The sequence below is a fragment of the Heterocephalus glaber genome, unplaced genomic scaffold, assembly GCF_053883595.1.
Source record: "Heterocephalus glaber isolate CG9 unplaced genomic scaffold, H.glaber_assembly_v1.0 deba00001457, whole genome shotgun sequence".
In the NCBI taxonomy this organism is placed as follows: domain Eukaryota; kingdom Metazoa; phylum Chordata; class Mammalia; order Rodentia; family Bathyergidae; genus Heterocephalus; species Heterocephalus glaber.
Genome location: NW_028258305.1, coordinates 40,587,120 through 40,606,278, shown reverse-complemented (window position 1 = coordinate 40,606,278; position 19,159 = coordinate 40,587,120). Strand labels below are relative to the sequence as shown.

Sequence of the window (19,159 nt, the reverse complement as noted above, 5' to 3'; positions counted from 1 at the left end):
AACAGCTGCCCTGTGGCTGGGAGCTAGAGGGCCTGAGCCACGGCTGAACTCTCAGCCCTGCCTGGGATAGGACCCCTCTGAGGGGCCCTGCAGAGGCACGCTGGGTGGCTGGATGGGGCTGGGCATGGAGAGAGCAGGGTGGGAAGGCAAGAGAAGTGTTCTTCACAAGCCCATGAAGTCAGTCCAGCTTGAATGTTGTGCTTCTCAAATCCTAGTGTTTTCCCTCTAGCTACACATGTGAAAATCCCAGAGCACCAGAGGCTGTTTTGGTGAAGGACAAGTACGGGGACAGAAAAGACCACACCACGGAGACCAGAAACCTCCGAGGGACAGAGCATCTCCCACCCTGATTTATCACAGCACAGCAGCAGTCAGACTGCGAGCCGCGCCATCCCATCTGCCTCCCGCTCAGCAGTGTACGAGCCCTCCATCTCCTCCAGGGCCTGTGGCTTCTAAGACAACTGGAGACAGTTAGGAGGCCTGGCTCTAGAGCCAGCGGCTGTTTTTATTCCTCAGGAACAACGATATGTAAGGAAGAGACTCCAAAGGAAATAGGAGCATGGATGACAGAATGACACCAGGATGGCTTGGCTCAGGAGCTAGGAGGTCAGCACACTCCGGAGGACCTGGTCACGGCCCTGTCCCCAGGTGGCCATCTTAGCAATGGAGAAGGGAGTCAGTGACATGGAGAACTTGCCTGCTCCAGTAGATAAATGTACTTGCCTATTCTTTTTTTTTTTTTTGGGTACTGGGGATTGAACTCGGGTCCTTGCACTTGCGAGGCAGGCAGTGGAACCACTGAGCTAAATCCCCGGCCTGTACTAGCCTATTCTGAGAGGCCCAGGGACACCAAACCCTCCCTCTCAAGAACAGAGGTAGACAAAAAAATGAGAGAACTGGGTGTCATAGGCAACTAGAAAGTATCACAGGGCCACTGTGGCTGACAGAGAAGGTGCCAGGATGGGATGAGAAGGGAAGCAATAACTGGTCAAGGCAGCTCCATTCTGTATGCTGGAGCTGGTCTGTCTTGCCAAACTGGCCCCAAGGACAGCTATAATCACATCAAAGGGCCCTGGCCATGTTGACTCAGAAGCCATTATCCTTTTCTCAGATGATTTGCTTCTATCCCCATTTCTGGCACAATCTTCTGCCTGCAAGCCTGGTCCTCTAGAGAACAGACTAGCAAGGGGCACAGGCCCAAGATGCAATAGCTTCTAATGCAGGCAAGAACGTTTAAGAGCAAGGTGCAAGAGAAAAGTGCTGTACTGTGGGCTGGTCATCACACCCAACCCATACAATGTATCGCAGGACTCATCCCCATACTAGAGTGGCCTCTGGCTGCTGCCTGGCAGTGAGGACAGAGGCCGTATCCCCCGTCACAGTGAGGTCTCTTGGAGGACGAAGGTGGGACTGAGCCCCTCCTGGCTTGGCCCATCTGCAGCCATCGCCCACTTGTCTCCACTGTCCTGCAGCTCCCCATTCCTCAGCTTCTCCGGAAACAGGCTGGTGTCCACGGAGATGTCCTGGGTGGTGCAGAGCATGGCGGGCAGTGTGGGCAAGGGACACAAGCAGGAAAGGGAGGGGCCCTGCTGTGCCCTGCTGGAGGGACGGAGCCAGGCCAGGAGGGGCAGTGGGAGGCTGGGAGGAGTGCGGGGCAGGGGCAGGGCCTGGGAGGGCCGAGGGATGGCCAGGCCCCCGTCCCTCCGACCCTAAGCCAGCGCAGCCCACCCTGTGTGTGGAGGCTGCTGTGGGAGATGGTCAGAGAGGGGGACACAGAAGGGGACACTGAAGGGGATCTGGACGGAAGGGAGGGGATCGTGTGACAAAGGGTCCCACCTGGCTGTGGCTTCTGCAGCAAAGCCGCTTCTGACAGGACAAGGGCAGGAGGGCGAGGAGTCTTGGCAGCACAGGGTAAATGGTCTTAGGGTTCAGGGTCCGGCCCCGCATGCCCCCTGTGGGCAAAGGCGCTTCTGAGTCTGCAGAGCAGTGAGCCCTGTGGACCCCTGTGCCCCAGCCCTGCCCACCTCCTGGATCTCAGCCCGGAAGCCTGGCTGCTCCCAACCCCCTGGGCTCCCGGGGCAGAGCCCCCAGAAACTCCCTCAGCCCCTTCTGTTTCATCCCACACCCTCACCAGTGAGCAGACTGACGATCAGGCCCACCACAATGACGGTAGTGGAGTTGTGTGCGCTGTACCATAAATAAGACAGGGAATAGAACCGCTGCAGCCCTGTGGGCCTGGGGAGAGCACAGGGGTGAGGACAATCAGCAATCTGTTGATGGGCACTCCTCAGGCTCCTGGCTCCACCCAATTGCTTGGTCTTGGAACCCAACATTTCTCTGAGGCATCAATCTTTTAGCAAGGCCCCTGTGAAATCCCCCAAAACTGAGCTATTAGCCAGGTGTGGTGGTGCCCGCCTGTAATCCCAGCACTCAGGAGGCGGAAGCAGGAGTTCAAGGCCAGCCCGAACTACATAGTGAAATCCTGTCTCAAAGACAAACAACTGAGCTACTGTCCCCAAGGAGAAAAGGAGTAATTCTCCACCTCACCTGGAGAGGGTGGTCAAGGGCATCAGGGTGGTCACAGTTGTGATGGTCAGATTGCTGGGCAGGGAGAAGCTGGACACGTTAAGGGAAGAAGGTGCCTTGCCAGAGCCCATGCTGGTCACTATGCTCCCAATGCCAATCCAGAAGGCCATGATGAGTCCAACCACCAGGCCCACGATGGCACCCTGCCAAAGACAAGGTGCACTCTCTTGTCACAGGGCCAGCCCCCCCACACCTCAGAACCACCCCAGGCACAGGACTGTGGAGGCAGACGCGTTACTCACAGGAGGGTTGGCACAAGGAAAGAACATCCCAAGGCAGAAGAGTCCAAGCAGCGGGCCCCCAACCATGCCGAAGATACTGATTGCTGCCTGGGAAGGACAGGGTGAGAAAAAAAGGACAAAAGGACACCAGGCTCAGAGAAGCCAGCCTCACTGACAGAGCATAGCCACCAGTGACTGCCTCAGAGCCTCGCTCATCAGTTGTCTGCCTCTGCTACCTGGGTCAATTCCAGAGAACAAGAATGGCTAAAGGCACGCTCTCTGGGTTTTCCTCTGAGTCTGAGGTAAACATCTCAGAGCCAACATCATCCCAGAAATGACCCCGGGGTTTTTGGTCTTCGTAGGTAAAGTTTGTCCAGAAAAAGGGAATTTCTGATCCTGACCCTGAAGCCATCCCCCTGAACACAACTGTAGTCCTCAATTTTCTGTTTCAATCAATTCCTTCCCACCCTTACAAGGTACTTTCTCCCTTCCATAGCTATTACCTGCAGCAAGGGTCCCATCTGGGAGGAAATATAGGCCATTCCCAAACAAAGCAGACCATAGCCAAAGGCTGAGGAAAAGCAGAGGGGGAGAAACAAGCAGATGTGAATAAACACTAGAGAAAGGGGAACAAAGTGGAGCAACCTCCCCAAACCATGGCTCTGTGTCCCTAGAAAGAGGGTCTATGACCTCATGCCCCAGCTCCAGAACCCTCCACCTGTCCCTACTCCACTCCCATGTGACTCAGAATCCTCCCTAGGAAACGCCAAGCCATTAGCCAAGGAGTGAGGCTGTCTGCTTCAACAGGCAAATGCTGGGCAAAAGATGAAGGGAATGTTTTGCAACACACTGATGGTGGTGGACAGGGGATGTCTCAGAAAGGACAAAACTGAAGATCTGCAAAAGAAAAATCGCACCGAGGCTTCTGGAAAGCAAGATGGCCCGGGTTTCACAGAACTCAGGGAACCAGGGCTGAATCAGGTCTTCCATTGTGACAGTTGCCAGTGAGTTAAAAGCAGAGGATATGGTGCTGAAAGGAAAAAGAAAGTGATAAGCAGAATTGCTTCTGGGAGCAGAGAGCAGAACTAACAGGACTGTGGAGGGAACAGCACCCCAAAGGCACAGCAATGAGGTGGGCAGCCAAGAAACCGTGCTCACAGATGCAGGTACAGCCACCTCAGAGGGGCCTGGAGGGAAAGGACACGGTCCTTTTCTGAAGAGAGCACAGGTTTGTTCAAGTAGAGTTTTTCCTGGCATTGTGGGAAAATAACCCTTAACTGAGATGGGGCATGTCTTGGGAGAGGCTGTGCTGTCTTACACAGGTAAGCTGTCCCTTGTCTGTGTGCCACAATGGATGGCACGGGATCCAAGCCCACGTCTCCCTGCTCCCGTCCCAAAGGGGTACCTGAGGGAGCCGCTGAAGAGGCAGGCAACAAAGAGCCCAGGCAGGCCCGGCAGGCCTTTCAGGAGGTCCATCACAAAGTAGAGGACAAACTGCAGGCAGAGCAGAGCACAGCTCTCCTCAGGGGGCTGCGTCCCCCTGTGGTCCATCCCTCCACACACGCGCCCCAGCCAGTCCAGTGACCTCCCCAACACACAGAGGAAATGAGCTCTGCAGCACAGCTCTGCCCGACCAGCAGTGTGACATCAGCGCACTGCCTACCGGGCTAAGCCTGTTTCTTATCTGTAAAATCAGGAGGCTGTCAGGGGGCTTAGAGAACAGGCATGTGCCAGCTCCCAGCAGAGCACAGGGTGCATAGTGCAGAGTCCGTAAAGCTAGGTCCTCACCCCCAAGTGGGGAGAGCCGTGACTAGGTGATGCCTGGGGCCGGGATGTGACATGCTAGATTGCTGCTATCTCAGCATGGGAGGGGGCTCTATAGCCATCATCCACCCAGGGTGCGAGTCCTTTCTGCAGCCACCCAGACACTCCACTTTGGGCCCAAGCTGGCCTCTTCCGGGCATAGGAAGGACCCTGCACGACCTTCTCACCTGGTCAGGGGCTGCCTGAGCCTGCTGACTGCTCAGAGGAAACTCCTGGTAATAGGCGAACATGACCAGGCCAATGAGGCAGCTTATACAGAGCGCTATCTGCTGGCAGGGAAACACTGCATAGCAGGAACTGCAAGACAGGCCGGTGCCAGGGAGAAAGAGGGTTCAGGCTCAACCTCCTGAGCCTTCAGAAAGGAGCCTCATGTCCTGGCCCCAGTGGGCACCCTGGCATCCTGCCCCACCCCAAGTGGCCGTTGGGAATCCCTTCATAGCCCTTGCCCCGCTTCCTGTCCCTGCACTCACAGCACAGCAGTCTTCTCTGTGTGGGCACTGAGGTAGCGCTGCACCTGAGCCTGGTTCACCCCATACAAGGAGAGCATCATGAAGACACCCCCAAAGGCCAAGGTCCAGAAGGTGTGCCGCACAAAGGGGTCTGGATTCAGGCTGCAACAGATACCACCCGGTCACTGTGCCACAGCCTCTGAGTCCAACTCAGCCTTCCTGTTCTCCTGCCAAGAGGGGTAAGCGGGGAGCAGAGCAGACACCACTGCTAGGTCCAGGGAGCTGAGTGGACCCAAGAGACAGCACAGCAAGCTAAAGAGAGGCTTCCATTTCTCCACTCAGCCTCATCCCAGGTCCTCATCCCCACCCTCCATAAACACCAGCTCCAGCTGCCACCTGTGATCACTCCTCCTCTCTCCACTGCCAGCTTCCCACCCATGCAGCGCTGCACCCAAGACCTCCCAGCTGGTCCTCTGCTTACTGCAGCCCTGACACTGGTTTCTGGGATGGGCTCAGCTCCCAGGTGCGGTAGTGCCCATCCAGGGGAAGGTGGTACTTACTCGATCCCAGAGATGAGGCCGTGCTGGGAAGCCACATCCCACACATGCCCCATGCCGCCCACTTTGGCCGACCCCACAATAATAACAGCCACCTGCCCTAGGAACATAACCAGCGTCTGGAACACATCTGTCCAGATGACGGCCTTCAGCCCACCCTGCAGGGAAAAGACAGCACACTGGCCCCAAATGTCTCCCAGACTGTCCACAGGAGGACACCACTCTACCACGTGAGGGGGCTGGGTACCCTGCCATCAAGTCCACCATCACTGAGACTTCTCAGCTGTCCTCTACCTTCATGGCCATCCTTTGTCCCATGTCTCTTCCTAAATTTTACCTCACTCCGTTCTACCTGAGAATATCATCCCATCTCCTACCTATGTTCTCATTTATTCACATATACTGTGTTGTGTTGTGCTGTGTTTTGAGACAGTCTCACTATGTGGTTTAGACTGCCCTCACTATGTAGTTCAGGCTGGCCTTGAACTCTTGGTGATGCTCCTGCCTCAGCCTCCCAGTGCTGGGATTAGAGGTGTGTGCCACCATGCCTGGCGTCCTACCTATATTCTTATCTCAGCCCTTCTTTCTCTTCTACCGCCTCCCCTCCATCCCCCAGGGGTCACTGACTTACCAGTGCAGTGTAGATGGTGCAGACAATGCCCAGGGTCAGCACTGAGAGCCACAGATCAAAGCCCGTCACTGTAAACAGAGAAAAATCATGCTCCTATCTCTCAAAGAAGGCTTCCCAAGGAGAAGCCAGAGAAGCCCTGACAGAGGCAGCTATGGCAGATCAGAGACGAAGCAATTAGCTACTAAAAATGAAATAAATCCTTTACCATAATGAGGAGAAATGTGTGCAGAGCTCTGCCGAGGTACTGATTAACTGATTAAGGTGAAGCACGGTAAGGTCTCAACTCTCAAATGAAGCACACCATGAGACCAGCCCCAGGGGCTCATGCAGTGAATTAACTCCCCCGCCCAGGGCCGCCCTTCCCGAAGGTATTTTCCCAGCCTGCCACAGCCAGAAGCAAGGGGCTGTGACTCCTCACCTGCATTGAGGGCCAAGGACGGCGCATAGAGCACCACCCCCATGTAGATGACCTGTTGGATAAGGGAAAGGATGTGAGCGGAGACAGACACAGGCAGGATGAGAGAGGACGGAGCTCAGCTACAATCTCTCCAGCGCTTCCCCTCCCGACGTCCGGCTTATGTCAGCCACCAAGTCTGTGGTGGCCCCGGATGAAATGGCTAGCAGGGCACCACGGGGACCTTCCCACTAACACGGACCGCTCTCAGGAATTTCAACCCTGCCAGTCTGACAGCCTCCCTGAGTTCAACTCCCCCCTCCCCATGCCCCACTCAATTTCTACACCGTCCACTCACCATCTGAAAGATAAAGGTCATAGTTCCGCAAATCCGCACCACTTTATTAAATCGGAGCTCCAGGTACTGGGCAGGAATAAGGGGCAAAAGGTACATATTCCTCCTGACCCCACCACACGCATGTCCTCCCCACGAGAAGCCCACGCAGGAGTGCGCCCACGCCCCACTCCACCCCAACCCTGGTCCCACCCAGGAAGAACTGAGAAACTCATTCTCCTTAGGTGGGGTGAAGTGGGTCCCAGCACCCTCCTGTGTGCCCTGTGCTCTTCTCCCTCCCCGCCTCCCCTGCTCACCTCATAGGTGCTGGTGAGGTGCAGGCGGTAGAAGACAGGGATGAAGACATGAGCAGGAATCAGCAGCCCCAGAAAGTAGCAGCAGCCCAGGAACCAATACTGGGTCCCAAACCGGAAGATTTCAGAGGGCACGCCCAAGATGGCCACAGCTGACTGGAAGGTGGCCAGCAGGGACAGTGCCACAGGGAAGCAGCTCATTTTGCGGTCTGCCATCAGCAGCTGGCCAACAGTATGGCGGCCCCAGCCGCGACAAGCATGATAGAGCCCAATGGCCAGGGAAAACAGCAGCAGCAGGGCGAACACCACATAGTCCACGGTGGAGAAGATGGGGGCAGTGCTGCTCCGGTCCAAGGTGGTGAGGGGTGGGGCTGAGGTGCTCACCCCTAAGCTCATCCTCACCGTGTCTGTGCTCACCTCAGCCAGCCGCTGCTCCTGGGGTCTGGGCGCCCTCGAGGCTGGGCAGGAGCAGGCGAGCAGCTGAGTTGCCTATCAGCCACGGTCTCACAATCCTCCACTGCCCAGGGACATGGTCCAGGGTGAGCTGCAAAGTCAGTTCCCGGTCAGGCCTACCCCACCTTCACAGCTGTCGTCTACCCTCAGGCCCAGACAGGCCAGGCCCATCAGATTCGGACCAGCCAGCATGGTGGTCACGGCCCTGGAGGGCCTGCATGGGGCTCGGTGGGTGGGACAGAGGAGGGAAGAAGCAGCAGAGTGAGACAGCCAGGAGACAACATCTCGGCCAGGACCTCTGGGTGTGCATGACTGTGAAACTGAAGAACACTCCTGGGCCTCCCCTGCCCCCCCCAAAAAGCAAAAGGAAAACCAACTCCGGCTCAAGCTTCTCAGAATTCCCTGCCTCCACTTGTAGGCACAGATCCAGTCACTACAATGCATGAAGCCAGCAGAACCGCGCCTGGCGCCACAGCCCCATGGGGAAGAAGAAACAGAGACTGAGGACGGCAGGGATCCCCCTGCTCTCCCTGACTGCCTGTACTCCCCAAGGTCACCCTCCTAACCGCACTCCTCCTCAGCACTGATCACCAGTGAGCTTCCTCTGGGCAGCCCCGACTCCACTCCAGGCATCAGCAGGCCAACTGCCCCGAGACCTTTTCTTTTCTTTCCTTTTTGGTTTTTTTGAGACAAGGTCTCACTGTGTAGTTCAGGCTGGCCTTGAATTCACTGTGCAGCCCAGGCTGGCCTTGAATCATGAGATCCTCCTGCCTCAGCCTTTGAAGTGCTGGCATTATAGGGTTAGGCCCTTTCTTAACATTCTCCCAGCACCATTAGATGAGCCCTGCAGTCCCTCTACCTGCCACACCACAGCCAGTAATGCCAGCACTCGGGAGGCTGAAGCAGGAGGATCACTGCGGCTTTGAGGCCAGCCCTGGATATACAGTGAGTTCCAACACTAGTCTGAACTACACAGCAAGACTCTGTCTCAAAAAAAGAAGAAAAAAGGCCAGGGGATTTAGCTCAGTGGTGCTGCCACCTGCCTTGAAAGCTGAAGGTCCTGAGTTCGATTCCTGGTACCAAAAAAAAAGAAAAAAAGACTGGGAAGATTCAAAAGTGAGAGAGGCAGATTCAAGAATTTAGCTCATTGCCTGCCTCACAAGCACAAGGACCCGAGTTCGATCCCCAGTACCAAAAAAAAAAAAAAAAAAAGAATTTAGCTCAGGGCCAGGGATTTAGCTCAGTGGTTTTGCCGCCTGCTTCGAAAGTGCAAGGACCCGAGTTCCATCCCTGGTACCAAAAAAAAAGAATTTAGCTCAGTGGTGCCCACCTCGTAAGTATGTGCCCCTGGGTTCAATCCTGAGCACCCCAAAATGTAAAAAGTAAAAGAGGTAAGTGACAAAGTAGCACACTGCAGCCAGTGATGCAAAGTTAAGATTCCAGGACCACTCTGGAAAGCAGCCAGCCAGCCGGAGCAGTCCCATCTTGTAGGGCAGACACCTACCTGGAAAAGCAAGCCCTGTTCTGAGGCAGAGCGGCCTGGAGGGGGCAGAGGCCGAAGGTCTGGCTCTATAAGTGGCTGAAGAGAGGATTAGGAGTTGGGGGCGGCAGAAAGCTCAGCAGCTACTCGTTTTGGGCCTTTCAGGAACCAATTGCTGTGATCCACAAGGCCTTCTTACCCTATGGCCACCAACACAGCACTAGCAGTTGTAGCAAGGGAAACACGGAGCTCACATTCAACAGCATTCCTAGATGGATTAGGCTTTTAGCCTAAGTCACTCTTGGCACCCTGTGTGCTGGAAGGAGGTGAAAAGGAGGGTCAGAGAGAAAACCAAAAAGTTGCCTTTGTGATTCCTACACAAGAAACAGTGATCCTCCAAGAACACACCACAGTCCTCACAGGAACAAGGATGAGATTGTGCTATTTCAAAACCTACAGAGCTCTTAGGACGTTGCTCTTACAGGCCCCTCATTTCACACACAAGCACATTAAGGCCCAGATGGTTCAAGGGACCTTTCCCAGAGCAGAGCCAGATTAGAATCCGGGTCTCATGACTCCCCATCCATCCTATTCTCTGTGAATACTGTCTTGTCTTCACAAGCAATCCCCTAGGATAGTGGTGGTGAACCTATGGCACACATACTGCAGCAGGCTGTTCGTATCACTGAAAGCTCTAAAAAGCTCAGCATCACTGCCCTAAGAGTACTTACTGGTATGGAGAAAAAAATATCAGAGAATGTGTACATACTATGTGTGCAGACAGTCTAACCTGATGACAGTTAACATGTTCAGCACACCTGCTATGTAAACCAGCAGTTTGCTAAATGCTTTATAAACATTAACACTGCTAAACAATGAAATAACCATTAACAAAGGCCTTGTCCTCATTACTCCCAGGACCAGGACGGAACCCAAGCATTAACTGCAGCCAGTCATTCAAGGAACCCAGTTTGGACTTCAACTAATCTAGAGACAGATTAATACAAACTGTCTCCTGTCCCCATCCTCTAGGAGAAAGGTCAGGCCACCTTCTGGCAGTTTCCCAGGCAGATGTTACCTGGCTGGTAAGTCAGCCTTCACACCCTCTAAACCTGAACTCTGCACCTCCTGGAGTCAGTGTAAGGAAATCGGAGTGAGCAACTTTTGATCACGTGTCCTCCAGGCTCAGGATTTAGTCCCCAGAGCAAGGTTCCTCCTCTGGCTTAAGCTAAACATATGGTGAGCCTTTACATATTGCAACACCTTCACTTTTTCACTCTTCTTTGACAACTTTTTACTGTTTTGATAGACACAAGGAGACTGACTATTGCCGAGTAGGAGAAATAGCCGCTGTGTGCAAATAAGAGCATGGTACTAAAGGATTCATGATATGACAGACGGGGCTAGGGAAAGGAAGAAAGATCCCAGCACAGAGTGGGACTGTCACTACTGGGGGAAAACCAAAGGGGCTTCCTGAGAATGTTCTGTTTGCATAAGGTGTGGAGAATCTCCTGCATGACTGATGAGAGGACCAGGCAAGGTCAAATCTTTATCTGACAGGTTTCAGTTCTGGGAACAGAGCAGCTTTCTAAAAACTCCACACCGACCCATCAGACTTGCCTCTCTTAGTGTGAGCAGAAAGGAAGAGCGGAATTGTTTCACTCAATCTGTAGCACATGAGGGCACATACAGGTGTGCAGGGGGCCTTTTTATTTACTTATTTATTTATTTGGGAGCTTTTTGAGAGAAGGTCTCACTTTGTAGTTCAGGCTGGCCTCGAAAAACTAAACAAACAAACAAACAAAAACATCTAACTCACCACACTGCAGAGTTGCTTTGATTCTTAGGAAAGGTAACCACTACAAGAGCAACTGCCTCAAAAAGATTCACTCAAAATCTGACTTGTGCCTAAATCTCAAGGTCTGAACGGCCTGGGGGTTCTCAAAATTCATCAAGTGAAGTGCACACCTGTAATCCAGGTACTACTCTGGGGGTTGAGACAAGACTGCAAGTTTGACCCCAGCCTGGCCGATTTAGCAAGACTCTGTCTCATAAACAACAACAAAAAAGGCCAGGCATGGTGGTGCACGCCTGTAATCCCAGCACTTGGGAGGCTGAGGCAGGAGAGTCATCTCGAGTCCGAGGGCAGCCTGAACTACACAATGAGTTCAAGGTCAGCCTAGACTACACAGCAAGACCCTGTCTCAAAGAAAATAACAAACAAAAAAAACCAAACAAACAACAAAAAAAAGGGCTAGCACGGAGCTCACTTCTACCTAGGTTCAATCTCGAATACCACAATAAATAAATGAATAAATGACCAGCCAGCTTTATGTAAGTTCAAGAGATTCTCGGGAGACAACTGGGAGTCTGTGAAAGGGAAGCCTGGGCTGGCTGCTCAAAATGAACTTTGGCTCCCTGGGCTCTTGGGAGACCCTAACCAAACCCCACTTCCCCGAGCGCCCTTCAGTCAGGACCCGGGCACCTTGGGACCGACCGCGCTGCCTTGCCTTACATCCGTGGTTCAGCCAGAGCTCTTTTTTCTTCCCGAGATCAGCATCGCTCCCTTTTCCTGGGAAGGAAAGGAACGACAAGTTGAGAGCGTCAATCCCGTCCCTACCTCCCCGGCAGGCTCCTGGCGCTGCGCGGTCTGTCTCCGCCGGGTTCGCCCTCTTCCCGGCGCGCTTCGCTCCGACATCACCCTTACCCTCTTTCTCTCGCGGTTTCCCAGTTCCCTCCACACACGCGGTGTCCACAACCACGCGGCGCGCACTTCAGACCTCTCCGAACCCCGCGTTGGGGACGCGGGTGGCTCCGCCCTCCCCCCCTCCCTCCCGCCTCCCTGCGGCTCGGCCCCGCCCGTACCGGCCAGGCGCACCTGCGGGGTCCCCTGGCTCGAGTCCGGGGTGAGCCCGCCTGGACGCAGCCAGGTCACGCCCCCAGCCGCGCCGCCATGTTTACTGAGGGCGGATGAAGCGGCCCGAGAAGCTGTAGAGGCGCGACCTCGGCGTCCAGGCGCACAGAACGAGGGGCTGACAAGCCTGCACTCGGCTCAGAGGAGCTGAGTGACGTCGGAGGAGCTTCCGCTAAAAGGGGAAAATGGTGTGGTGCACGCCTGTAATCCCAGCACTCTTGGGAGGCTGAGGCAGGAGATCGCAAACATGAGTTCCGCCTGGGCAATCTAGCGAAACGCTATCTCAAAATAAAAAAGGAATGGGGAGGTAGCTCAGTGCAAAGTCCGTAGGTTCAACCCCCAGTGTCGCAAAGAGAAGGAGGAGTCCATAAGGCAATGTGCGTGTCCATTCCGATAGCGGACCTCCGGGAGCTGTGGAGGTCCAGACGAACGTCCGATGAAGCAACACCCTGAGGTGACAGCGCCGGGCCGATAGGCCACGCCCACGACGTAGGACGTGATGCGTCGGGGCGGGGCCGCGCGCCGCTCTCGCGAGCGGTCGAGAAGGTCGATCGAGTCGGAAAATGGTGCCGGGCGAGCCTCTCAATCGTTCCAACCTCGTTTGCTGGGTTATGGTCCTGTTCCTCGCTCTGGGCATGGAAGGGGCTCTGGCTCTACCCGAGGTACAGAAACCAATTTATGGTCCTGGTGAAGTAGAGTTGCTGGGCAGCCTTCTGTCGCGCCCGCCCGCAGCTAATCCCTTCCCCCTGCCGGCCTGAAGCTCAGGTTTAGTTCTTGAAGCCTCCGAAAACCATGCCGGCCGGATCCTGCTCTTTACTCACATTGCCCAGGCATCCGGAGTCCTCGCCCTGCCCGCCTTCAAAGACATTTGAAATTTGATTTCTTAGCTCCTTAATCTTTGAATAACTGTGCTTCGTAATACGAGTCTTCTGGCTGTACTGCGAGCCGTCCACGCACAAGTGCCGTACCTGGTCCTGCAGTAGAACTGTATTCTAATGCTTGATGGGTTCTTTGTGTACCAGCAGCTTTTTACACCTGGCCAATCAGGGGTTATCAGATTGACAAGTCTTTGGAGAAGGCATAGTAAATGTGTTCAACTAGTAATTCTCAAAGATGAGGACCTTGCTTAGGCGAGGAGTGGTACTGAATGTGGAGTGCTGATTCAGTGCCTGGCTAGGGGAATAAATGACGTGTCCTAATCTAGCCTAGTGTATACCACAGCCATCTCTGCACTGTGTTACAGGAATTCTAGAGAGGTGTACTGTCAATTAATTCTTGATTCCTATTTGTCTTTTTCCTGATTTTTCTTTTGGAGTTCTAATAAGATTTCTGTCTTCTGCAGGTGTGCACCCAGTGTCCGGGGAGCTTGCAAAATTTGTCCAAAGTGGCCTTTTATTGTAAAGAGTCACCGAACCTTACAGTGCAAGCCCGCTGCTGCACGAATCAGAAGGGCACCATCTTGGGGTGAGGGAGGAGAAGACATCCTTGTGAAACAAGTTGTGTACAGTAGAGCTCGCGGTTCCCTGAAAATTGAAGAATGAAGTTGCAAACCAAGAGAAAGTTAGGAGAGTTTTTATTGGAAATAAGAAGAAAAAAAAGCTCCTGGTTTCTCTGGGAGGGGAATCCAAAAAGTGGTATTTCCATATGGCCCCATAGTCTAGAACTTTTTATGGATAAGCACAGAATGAGAATTGCTGTGTTGCCCAGTGGCTTAGTGGCCACCTGTCACAGATGGCGCTGTGATTTTAAAATGACCACTTGGAACTCAGGCGTTCTAACCCAGTTAATTATTCAGCCTGTAGGGTTTAAAGGAAGGGGATGTTAGAGAAAATTTAGTTATTTTGTATTTTTAAATTCCTTGAACTCAGGAACTTAGAAGAGAGGGCCTTGCAACTCCCTTTAGTAGGGAGGGGCCTGCATTCCATGTTGCCTGAGGAAGTTATTTCTTGGTCCAAAGTGTTAGTTCACTGCCTATTCTTATTTTACTTCTTAGCAATGTGGCTGACCATCCAACTCTATCTCAGGCCCTTTGCCTACTTAGCTATCTTTTTCTCCAATTATCAGAAGGATCTGACAATTCTTTTTTTTGGTTCCAGAGATCAAACTCGAGTCCTTGCGCTTTCGAGGCAGGCAGCAGAACCACTGAGCTAAATCCCCAGCCCTTAGCTGTCTTTTTCATAAGCTAACTAACTAAACTTTTTTGCACCTGGATACTGGAGAAGAGTTCCCAGACCAGAGTCTCCAAGCCTTGCCTGATTGGCTTCTTGGTACCAGGGATTGAACCTGGGACCTTCCGCCTTTGAGGAAGCCGGCAGAACCACTGAGCTAAATCCCCAGCCCACCTGATTTGCTTTTAGGATTAATATTAGTGCCTGGTTTGAAGCACCTCAACCATGATTCTCAAACTTAAAAAATTTGTTACAACATTTTTGGCTTAGGTAAACAGTCCTGTGGTTCTTCCTGGATGAAACTGCTTAAAAGTCATAGTTTTTGGCTTTTAAAATAGGCTTTTGTGGCATCATTTCAAAAGGAGCTTTGTTCTTTTATTTACTATCAAGTCTTTGGATTATTTACTGTGTGTCTCCAGGCAATTACCCTCTTTTTTGTTTGTTTTGTTGTTATTTTTCTGAGACAAGGTCTCACTGTTACTTCAGGCTGGCCTTGAACTCACTATATATAGCCCAGGCTGCCTCAAACTCACAGTGATCCTCCTGCCTCAGCCTCCCGAGTGCTGGGATTATAGGTGTGTGCCACCAAGCCCAGCTATAGGAAATTACCCTCTTGAAGACATTACTAATATGGCTTTGCTTCTTCTTCTGGTTAATTCATGTTGTCTTTGGAACAAATTCCTCTTCTTGGCTTCGTAGGCATTTTAGTCCTACAGTTCACTCCTTTTGATGCTCCTTTTGTCTAGTGGTTAGGATTAGGCACTCTCAGTCCCCCCTCCCCTGTTTTTTTCTTTTGAGTCAGGGTCTCAAGTAGTTGAGGCTGGCCTTGAACTCACTAGCCCAGGCTGACCTGGAACTCGCACCAATCCTGCAACCTCAGCTTCCGAAGTGCAGGGATTACAGGTATGTGCCACCACACCTGGCCAGGAAATATTTTGAAGGGCAAGGCACATCCAACTGTTCACACCTTTTTGAGAATTTGTCTTTATTTTTATTTTTGGCAGTATTAGGAATGGAGCCCCAGGCCTCACACATGCTAGGCAAGACTCTATCATTGAGTTATATTCCGAAGCTGCTCCTTTTTTTTTGGTGGTACTGTTACTAGCTTTTAGGGTCCCACAGATTATTTTCAGGGATTCTTTCCAGGTTCTTGGTGTCCTGAACAAAGAATTGGACAAGACATGTGAAAAAGGTAGTGAGAGTTTACACTTATTAAAGTAGGAAAAGAAGTATGCTCTGCAGAGTGAGAGCAGGACACTGAGAGAGTTCACAGTGGCCAAGAGGTTAATGGCAGGAGAGGTGCAGTCTTGTGGCCCTCATTCCTCAGCCTGAGTCAGAGCTAAGGCTGTCGAAAGTGTGCTTGGTTTTGCACAAGATGCAAATGAAGAAGACAGCACTTTCTTATTGGTCCCAGGTGCAGAGTTTGGGAACTGTGTTCTGGGTCTCTAATTGAAAGGTCACACTCACTTATCCAGCCAGTTTACCCTGTCCTAATCTCCTGCCTTAGTACTGGGATTTGAATTTAGGGTTTTCACACTGAGCTATATCCCCAGGCTTTTTAAATTTTGAGACAGGGTCTCACTAAGTTGCCCAGGCTCAGTTGGAACCTTCAGTCCTTCTGCCTCAACCTCCCAGAGTGCTGGGATTACAGACATGTGCCATGACTATGCCCAGAATTCTCTTAGTTTAATTCTATAACTTGTCCTAAAGATAAATTTCAAACCAGGAGCTACTGTGACTAGTCACAACTCACTTTTCCAACATTATTCCAGTTCCTTTTCCACCCAAGTCCTCCATAAGAGTCTGACTCCAGCTAGATTTGCCTACCCCCAAAAGCATTCCACTTTTGTCTGTGTTCAGGCCTGTCTCCATACTGAAATTGCCTTCCTCCACCAAATTAGGACATATCCAACCTTTAATCCCTATATCTTTTGTGAATATTCCCTAGTACTAAACCCCAGAGTAATGTAATCTCCCCCTGTAATGTATAGTGTGTATAAAACTCAAATTTATATATATGCTGTCCTGTGGTTTCTTTCCTATTGTAATTTGATGTTTATGTTGCTTTTGGTTTTGGTGATGATCTTTTTTCCCTACTACATTGTAAGCCACTGGAAGCCAAATACTGAGTTACCTATATTGTATACTTTGCTAGTTTTTGCATTTTGTAGACAATCAGTATATTTGCGAAATAAAGGAATGGACACCGACATATATTGAAGACAAAATAATGTGTCATGATCCTTATTGTCTACAAGCTTACTGTGATAGCAGATCCACTTGGTTTGCTTTTTGGGTTTTTTTTTTTGTGTGTGTGTGTTGTTTTGTTTTGTTTTTGAGCCAGGGTCTTGTTATCTTGCTATGTAGTTGAGGCTGGCCTTGAACTCACTGTGTAGCCCGGGATGGCCTTGAATTCCAACAGATGCACTTGGGAAAATGTGACTTGCCCCTTTTTTTCATTTAATAATCCCTTGTGGATCTGAGAATCACGTGAGATTCACTAATTTAGATAAACACAAAATTTCTTCCAGTACATACACAATCCATAAGTATACTGGTTAGAACAGTGTGCTCCAATAGGACTTTCCATGATCATGGAAACGTTTTGTATCTGTACTGACCAGCACAGTGGCCACTAATATGGTGTTCCATGTGCACTTGATTTTTTGTGTGTGTGCCAGGGATTGAACTTGGGACCTTGTGCTTGCGAGGCAGGTGGCAGAACCACTGAGCTAAATCCCCAGCCCCTCACATCCACTTGAAATGTGACTAGTGCAAATGAAACACAGTTTTCAGGTTAAAGTAGTGACATGATGCTGTTGACTGTGTTGGATAATACACAGTTAAAATATCTGCCATAGCACTTGGTTTGTGGTACAGAACACAGTTGTGTTCAATTAATACTAGCTGAAAAGGGGGTTGCATAATCAAATACAAACCTTGCCATGAATGAAAAAGAGACACATAGTTACACTAATTACTTTGTTTCTCCAGGCTGGATCTCCAGAACTGTTCTCTGAAGGATCCTGGTCCAAACTTTCCTCAGGCATACACCGCTGTTATCATGTAAGTGATTAGTACTCTTCTACCCAAAAGGTAAATGCCATGAAGTGTTGGTAGGAGACTTTGTGGATGCATTGTTGAAGAGGTAGAGGAATGTTAAGGTCTAAACTTGGACAACTCAGAAAAAGGACTGCATTACCAGTCCAGAAAGGTGTGTGAATGCAAAGTGTTTTCCTGAGCAGACCCCTCTGACAACATGTGCTTTGCAGAGACCTTCAAACAAACCCCCTCATGGGTGACTTGGGCAAGATCTTCTGTGGCTTTACACAGCTCGAGACTCTGTGAGTAATTGAGTGGTGGACAAGAACCAGAGTGGGGCACTGGTATGAGTTCAGTAACTTCAGGCTGCTTGGGGAGGGAGGATTGGGGATTGAACCCAGGGCCTCGAACATGCTGAGCATTTGTTCTAGCACTTAGTCTGTCCCCCACACACACACCCCTGGCCCTCAGACTGCACATTATGACCATCTATGTTGCTTTCAGGGTACTGCCACAAGCTGTCAACTGTCCTGGAGGTCATAATGCCTGGGAACATGTGAGCTCTGATATAAACTACAAAATCTGCCAAGGTCAAAAGAATCATTGCAATAGCACTAGGGAACCAGGTATGTTGTCTTATCTCCACCTTTCTGGGAACTTCTTTTCCTTCCGTATTTTCTCCACTTTAGATCAGAATGATAAAAATAGTTAAGTGCTTTTTATTCAGAATTCTGAGCTCCTAACCCCATAAGAAAAGATATTATTTTATTGTTATATTTATTTATTTATTTTGCCGTATAGGGGACCGAACTGAGGACCTTGCACTTGCAAGGCAGATGTGGCACCACTGAGCTAAATCCCCAGCCCTAAGAGAAGATTATTGTTATATTCTGATATTTGTAATCGTCTTTGACCTAGAAATGAGAGACTTTTTAAGTTAAAGCAGATACTTGAGAAATATCCCTAATGAGATCTAGTGATAGTCCTTATTTCTCTGGCTCCCAGAAATGTGTCCTGAAAATGGATCTTGTCTACCTGATGGTCCTGGTCTCTCAAAGTGTATTTGTTCTGATGGCTTCCACGGATACAAGTGTACGCGCCAGGTAAGGAATTAGATCTTTTTATTAGGGATAATGGAATTCATAAGGCAAAAAATCTTTCTGAAAGGAGAACTACAAAACAGCTGGTGTCAGTTACCTAGAGGAAGGAAACTAGGAAAGAACCGGGTGTTAGGATATAGCCCTCTGTGTAACACTTTTTCCCCGGTTAATCACAGGGCTCCTTCCCACTGCTTATGTTCTTCGGGATTCTGGGATCCACCACTTTGTCCATCTCCCTCCTGCTTTGGGGAACTCAACGCCGAAAGGCCAAGACTTCATGAACCACACAAGGCTTCCTTTTGATCTACGATCGTCCTGATCAGTTTTAGCCCAGCCAGGGAGATTTGCTTCTTTGACCGGCATCATTGGCCAGTGACTCCTCCTCAAGGCGGAGGCTGCTTTGGAAGGAAGATGAAAAATTGTACCACCCTGGAATGTTCTGGGCACTCAGGGTCACAAGTGGACTAGTGCAGTTTTCATTTGTGCCGCTGACTACAATAAACACGTCTTTTTTCTCTCTTTTTCCTTTTTTCCTTTTTTAGGGAATGGCGCCCCGTACTTGCGCGCATCCTGCTTGGGCTGCGTACCGTGGGTGTTGGCTCCGCGGCGAGACGTGGCCCCGCCCCTCCCCCGCCCCTCGCGTCAGCCCCGCCCCACGCGCTGCCGGCACCCGGCTGCCTGCGCCGACGCGG

The 19,159-nt window shown here is 51.2% G+C and overlaps 2 protein-coding genes across 11 annotated transcripts; one reads left to right on the top strand and one right to left on the bottom strand.

The window, feature by feature from the left end:
* Window positions 1-471: 471 nt before the first annotated feature.
* On the bottom strand, window positions 472-12,619 carry Slc5a6 (solute carrier family 5 member 6). 10 transcript variants are annotated; one of them, XM_087216539.1, is made up of 18 exons: window positions 12,122-12,307; window positions 11,754-11,815; window positions 9,443-9,559; window positions 7,314-7,854; window positions 7,021-7,086; window positions 6,687-6,738; window positions 6,269-6,336; window positions 5,641-5,816; window positions 5,102-5,242; window positions 4,799-4,928; window positions 4,213-4,301; window positions 3,725-3,837; window positions 3,311-3,378; window positions 2,829-2,915; window positions 2,548-2,729; window positions 2,132-2,235; window positions 1,837-1,952; window positions 472-1,523 (listed from the first exon to the last, which is right to left on the bottom strand). In XM_087216539.1, exons 4-18 carry the CDS (start codon window positions 7,704-7,706, stop codon window positions 1,377-1,379), a joined length of 1,932 nt encoding a protein of 643 aa, XP_087072665.1. In that variant the 5' UTR covers window positions 7,707-7,854; window positions 9,443-9,559; window positions 11,754-11,815; window positions 12,122-12,307; the 3' UTR covers window positions 472-1,376. The 10 variants fall into 10 exon arrangements, with proteins under 10 accessions (XP_087072665.1, XP_087072663.1, XP_087072662.1 ...); XM_087216537.1 differs by having other exon boundaries at window positions 12,109-12,270; XM_087216536.1 differs by lacking the exon at window positions 12,122-12,307 and adding an exon at window positions 11,951-12,067.
* Atraid (all-trans retinoic acid induced differentiation factor) lies at window positions 12,619-18,986 on the top strand. The gene is made up of 7 exons (XM_004839176.4): window positions 12,619-12,819; window positions 13,500-13,621; window positions 17,320-17,391; window positions 17,598-17,669; window positions 17,872-17,993; window positions 18,373-18,470; window positions 18,644-18,986. Exons 1-7 carry the CDS (start codon window positions 12,721-12,723, stop codon window positions 18,746-18,748), a joined length of 690 nt encoding a protein of 229 aa, XP_004839233.2. The 5' UTR covers window positions 12,619-12,720; the 3' UTR covers window positions 18,749-18,986.
* The last annotated feature ends 173 nt before the right edge of the window (window positions 18,987-19,159 follow it).